The 6,000-nt window shown below is 38.0% G+C and overlaps 2 protein-coding genes across 7 annotated transcripts in view; one reads left to right on the top strand and one right to left on the bottom strand.

Annotated features, from left to right (window-relative positions):
* LOC108274659 (tumor necrosis factor receptor superfamily member 11B) overlaps positions 1–3,120 on the bottom strand; it is a 3,975-nt gene extending 855 nt beyond the window's left edge. Inside the window, exons 1-3 of one of the 2 annotated variants that reach the window (XM_017484884.3) lie at positions 2,984–3,120; positions 1,054–1,444; positions 257–427 (exon numbers count right to left, since the gene is read on the bottom strand). In XM_017484884.3, the coding sequence (XP_017340373.1) occupies positions 257–427; positions 1,054–1,444; positions 2,984–2,998 (577 nt within the window). In that variant the 5' untranslated portion in view covers positions 2,999–3,120. Of the gene's footprint in view, positions 1–256; positions 428–1,053; positions 1,445–2,169; positions 2,326–2,983 lie in introns of those variants that run through there. The other variant, XM_047159952.2, reaches the window with a different exon arrangement.
* The window catches only part of LOC108274551 (zinc finger protein 431), a 68,363-nt gene that overhangs the window by 39,077 nt on the left and 23,286 nt on the right, over positions 1–6,000 (top strand). For 2 of the 5 annotated variants that reach the window (XM_017484874.3, XM_047159946.2), the window contains exon 2: positions 5,274–5,313. The exons of the other annotated variants lie outside the window; for them this stretch is intronic. In XM_017484874.3, coding sequence (XP_017340363.2) covers positions 5,299–5,313 — 15 coding nt within the window. In that variant the 5' untranslated portion in view covers positions 5,274–5,298. The remainder of the gene's footprint in view (positions 1–5,273; positions 5,314–6,000) is intronic. 5 annotated transcript variants of the gene reach the window in all.

The following is a 6,000-nucleotide window of genomic DNA, read 5'->3' as shown; positions in this document are numbered from 1 at the left end:
TATTAAAAGAGCTTGTATTACTTGTTATACCTCCGCTTCGTTCACATTTTCACTCCTGTTAGACAAAAAATCGTTGTAAATAGATGCTGTTTATTTCCTACTCAAGGAGCCTCTGCCAAACTGTAAAGGTTATGACTTGCTGAGGATTCCTCAAGCGGGATAGAAATGACGATGCGATGAAAGCTTAAAGGAAATTTCCAGCCGTTTCTCCTCCTTGTTAAACCAAAACCTAATGATTTAAATAAATAAAGCATACCATCCTGTGTGATACTGTTGCAGCTAACACAAACGTTGTCCACAGAGCTGGTGCCGGAGAACAGAAGCTTCTCTTCTGATTTGCACGGTGTGTGTGGAACGCACGGCGTGTTTTCGGCTGCGTAGTATCCGGCCGTGCAACGCTCACACTCCGTGTCTCTGTGTGGAGTCCCTGTACAATAAAATAAAAAAACAAGAAAAGGAAAAAAGACAAATCTTAAAAACTGCAAAAAGGGTTTGTTTAAAAATAAATAAAAATTCTAAAATAAGTTTTTTTTTTTTTTTAAATAAATGCAACACTTTGTTTTCACGCATTTTTATGACGCATATCATGTGTCGTGGAAAAGCCTTCGAGAATCGTGATATGATATTTCGCTCATCTCTAAAAGATACGGAAGTCTATATACACTGAATTTGTTTAACAAAATATTTCATTGAGGTTTTTTTTTTTTTTAAAGATCAGATTCATTATTGTTTTCTCTTAATGAAAGCTCCATTCTGCGCGGTGTGCTTGCGGTAACCTTTACACACTCGAAATAAAAAGGTTTACAGTCGTACCACATGTAATAGACACACATTAAAATCTACCGAAAGATGCATGTTTGAAGGCTGAACGAAAGAGACCGGTTAGTCCTCTTTAGAATGAGTGTAATGGCTCAACAAGTCCAGCCAGAGTGAAAAATGCTGCTAGAGAAACAGGATCATGAGATACCCCAAGTGATGATTCAACACTGGAACGTTTCAGAAGCTAGAGGAGATGTTAGGAGAGGTCAAACGTTAGCGTTTGAACAGAATTACCTTTTACTTTGACTCCGTATCCCTTCTGACACACCGTGTGCTGCTGGCAGAAGTGCGAGTTCCAGTAAAAGCCTTCCTTGCACTCACACACACGGTTACTGGAGCTCGTGCACTGCTTTGCCTCGGTCTGATCTGAAGAACACCAGTCGCATGGCAGACAGTCATAGATGTAGTTTGAGAACTCGGTGTAGAATCCTGCGTCGCACGGCCGGCACACGGTACGCTGCGTGTCTGTGCAGTGCTTCTGCAGATGGGAACCTGGAGGGCAGCGGTCGCACGTCACGATCTTGCCGGAGGGAAGCTTGCGTTGGTACGTGGTCTCATTTTGCTCATTTTGAGCAATCACCAAGGATGCTGTGCTGCTGTATAGCACTAAAACGGTGAGGATAAACTGCAGAAACAAGCACACACACATACAATATTATGAGGATCTTCCACTGGCATAATGATTGCTGCAGTAAATCTTAACCTCAGTAACTAAAAGGAATTATTATTGTTATAAATTTTTTTTAAAAGGTTCTTCCTTCAGCCACATGTCCTCAGAAGGTCATTCTGCATGCCAGTGTTTCCTCACATCAGTCCACGTGAAGATAATGAAGAGGAAACGTTAAGCCAAACTCACGAGAGTGCATTAGACCACTAACTCGGTGGTGTTTTTCCTGTTTTGGTTTTAACGCTCGATAAAAGCCTATCTGTCTTCGTTGTCCTGTTATGCTTCCTCAAGAACCTTGAACATTCAGTACCAAACCGAAAACACCACAGCAACTAAAATCTACATGCTCTGTAGTGAGAGCGGTCCTGAATCATTTCCAAATGTCAGAGGAAAGACTGTTAGAGTTTACTGAGGAACAAGACAAGAATAAACAGGGTCCCAAAACCCCAACTGATGTCTGACAACCCCATTCTCTGTGTATAGGACAATCCAAATACACCAACCACCACTGAGCTGGAAACACAATCAGATAAAGGGGACCATACTGTACCTTTTCTCGTCACTCTTGGTGTTAAAGCGCAACTACGTTACACAAAGCCTCCGTACAAAGCTTTAAGGAAACTTCCAGCCGTTTCTCCAAGTCGTTAAACTAAAACCTAATGATTTAAATAAATAAAGCATACCATCCTGTGTGATACTGCTGCAGCCAACACAAACGTTGTCCACAGAGCTCGAGAACAGAAGCGTCTCTTCTGATTTGCACTGTGTGTGTGGAACGCACTGCGTGTTTCCGGCTACGTAGTATCCGGCCATGCAACGCTCACACCCAGTGTCTCTGTGTGGAGTCCCTGTACAATAAAAAAAAATTTAAAAAAAGGAAAAGGAAAAAAGACAAATCTTAAAAACTGCAAAAAGGGTTTGTTTAAAAAAAATATTCTAAAATAAAAGTTTTTTTTAAATAAATGCAACACCTTTTGTTTTCACGCATTTCTATGACACATATCATGTGTCGTAGAAAAGCCTTCGAGAATCGTGATATGATATTTCGTTCATCTCTAAAGATACGGAAGTCTATATACACTGAATTTGTTTAACAAAATATTTGATTTTTTTTTTTTTTTTTTTAAAGATCAGATTCATTATTGTTTTCTCTTAATAAAAGCTCCATTCTGCGCAGTGTGCTTGCGGTAACTTTTACACACTCGAAATAAAAAGGTTTACAGTCGTACCACATGTAATAGACACGCATTTAAATCTACCGAAAGATGCATGTTTGAAGGCTGAACGATAGAGACCGGTTAGTCCTCTTTAGAATGAGTGTAATGGCTCAACAAGTCCAGCCAGAGTGAAAAATGCTGCTAGAGAAACAGGATCATGAGATACTCCAAGTGATGATTCAACACTGGAACGTTTCAGAAGCTAGAGGAGATGTTAGGAGAGGTCAAACGTGAGCGCTACGTACTTTACGTGAAGCTCTGAGAGCGCGACGTCACTCACCTCGCTGGTTGCCATGTGTACCTCTGCGCGCGCGTCTCGTCCCAGTTCTGTTGACAAGGAGGAGGATCTCGTGCCCCTTTTTTAATACGCTCTGAAGTGATGCGTCATTAGTGACTTCCAGGAAAACTTTATCCATGTAAACAATGGAATTGTTGGAAATGTCTTAAATTGCACAGTCCAGAGGCTGCTAATTCTGCACAAAGAGCAGAATTGTAGCTAGAAGGTAGCTAGAAGGTTATGTGTGCGAATGACAAAAGATTTTTTTTTAAAAATGTGTCAATACATGAAATTAGATTACACAATATAGTTGACGTTTACACGAATAAGCAGAAATTTAATGATGCTTTTCTTTCCTATAGCTCAAATGAAAAGCCCTCTCTAGATGAGCAGATTTGTCAAATGAAACTTTTTCATTCTTTTCCACTGCTATGGTAAACTAAAGAGTACATTTTCAAATTACACTGCTAAATATGACTAGTATTAGCTACGTGTAGTAGTGCAAAATGGTCCATCAACTGTATTAGCAGGTGTAGCTTATACCCAAGTCCACTATTGGTCATATCACAATTGAGAATATGTCCCAAATTCATTGCTTTAGTAGAATTTATTTGTAAATGAAATGATACTCACACTGAAACGTCCGTTCTATAGTATTTGTTCAGACTACAGGTCCTCTAACACAGTCTTAACTGTCTGAATTTGTCCAGGCATGTTAAATGGGTACGGACTTGACATTAGTGACTTGAAGTTATCAAGACTTAATTTCGTAAAGTTACTGCTTTCTTCTAGAGCTCAATTAATAGATCTTGTATGGTAGTGCTACTTGTATTGTTCTCTGCTTGTTAGATCGCTTTTCTTGTGTTCTCTCATTTGTAAGTCGCTTTGGATAAAAGCGTCTGTTAAATGAATAAATGTACTACAACTTAAATTTTGTTTTAAATCAATTAAGGCAGAAATTTCAGTTTAAATTGCACACAATATTAAGTTGATGTAATTATCAACGTTATTATGTCAACACAATTCATCAAAAAATAATGTTTACAACTTTAAATATTTAATTAAATCAATAAATTAGAATTTTTATCTTGCAACCACAAATTTAATTAAGTTGTGGTAATAGGTCCCTGAATTACTTTTTAGACAAAAACGTTGTGATTATTTCTGACTACGAGTTTCCTGAGACAACAGGAAACACACACACACACATACATACATACATAGGTCAAAGGTCATCACCAACCGTCATTATCTTCACAAGAGTAGGTCAAAGATTAATATCGGTGGTCCTTCACATAGATCCGTATGTTAAACATTTAAAGATGATGCTTTAAAAGAAACGGCTGTTTCGTCCATAATAGTAAAAAAGAAACATGGTTGTACTGCAATGTGAAATAAATCGGTGGAGACACACTGAGTACATTTCTGTTCCACAGTCTATAAGGATCCCCACCCTTAATATAGAGTGAAAAATGTACATACCCTCCGTGACTATATTACTTAAAGTTTTTTTTTTTTTTTTTTAATTGACCCCTCTTCTCCCATGTCAACGTATAACAAAAAGGCAAAAAGTAATATAAGATATATAAGAATATATTTATAAAATATAAGACATTATAAGGAAGAAACATAATATTATTTAACAAGGTTTGCCATTAAGCACTCTTTAAGTGTTAGAGCATTATCAGTATTGTACGGCAATTGGGACAGTAGTTAGCTTTCAGATGTCAGATGAAAGACAACTTTTTGAGTCACAGTGCCAAACTACTGCAGAATATTTTGAGCCTTATTTTTCAGCCTGAAGGGCTGGCATTTATTTAATAGACAGATGACACAGCCATATAATTGGTCAGAGGATTTTAGGAATTTCTTTAAGAAAGGTTCATTGTTTTTGTTCTTTTATCATAGCTTCAGTTTGTATACTTACTTTGGTTAGTGACTTAAACTGTTTAATTAGGTGGTGACAGATTTGGTTAACAGGGAATGACGATAGGTGAAGATTAAGTTGGTATTCGTGTACAAAATAAAACTGTCTATATGTATATTTGTCTGCTATGTATCTGTTTAATTATTAACTTAATGAAAACATTTATTTTGACTGATGAATGCAGAAACCAGCAACCTTTTTCTAGAGACGAAGACGGAGCGTGTGTTTCGTGTCCGTATCTGTTCAGCGGGACAATGTTTCTTTCTTTTTCTATTGATCTAACAGTATCGTAATTGTTTGCATGACGTGTGTAGATTGATTTACTGTATGCACTGTTTAAAATTGAGCCTCATTTCCCCCCCCTAGAATTGCACCCTTTAGACGTCTTATAATGGAATCAGCAGAGGTCAGTGCTCTTTCTTTTTAAATAAATAACTACAATGAGGGAATATTATTACTAAATATCAGTCACATGGCCTTCTTCTCTTTGTGCCATTATTTTAATTTTTGTCCTTCTGCATGCCCTGTGGGATCTCAGTGCCTGTGCATGTCTAGCACCAGAGATGGTCTCTAGTACTGGCCCCTAGAATAGGTGACGGACACCCAGGCACCTTCAAGAAGCCTGAGTGTAGTCCTTCCTGCCTAATGTTGGTGTAACGCTTCCATTAGATGCCTGAACACAGAACCGGGCATTGCTCCATGAATTGCAATCTTCTAAGTCTTTATCGTGGAGTCATCAATGTGTCTGCTCTCAGCACTTGGGCAAACTTTTGCAATCTGTGAGGCAAGTTACAGCACAGAAAATCTTGAAATTGACTAGACTCTTTTTATATTCTATGTACATTTTTGCTAATAATTCAGGGATGGATGAATCACTGGGTTATTTGTTGTTGCCCAGTAGATTAAGAAGTAAGTTGAGCCACTGCAGAGAACACTGCAGCTTATGGCTAACGTTTGCCAATTGCTTAGTGATGATATTAGTTAGGTTCATCATGATATAATCATGATTATGGTGACGCAGTTGCACCCTCCATCGAAATTCGTATCTTTTATTCTGTATTGATTAATTTAACTGGCTAATTAGCTGGCCATA

The sequence above is a fragment of the Ictalurus punctatus genome, chromosome 14 (assembly GCF_001660625.3).
Source record: "Ictalurus punctatus breed USDA103 chromosome 14, Coco_2.0, whole genome shotgun sequence".
Taxonomy (NCBI): domain Eukaryota; kingdom Metazoa; phylum Chordata; class Actinopteri; order Siluriformes; family Ictaluridae; genus Ictalurus; species Ictalurus punctatus.
This window is presented reverse-complemented; position numbering and strand designations above follow the sequence as displayed.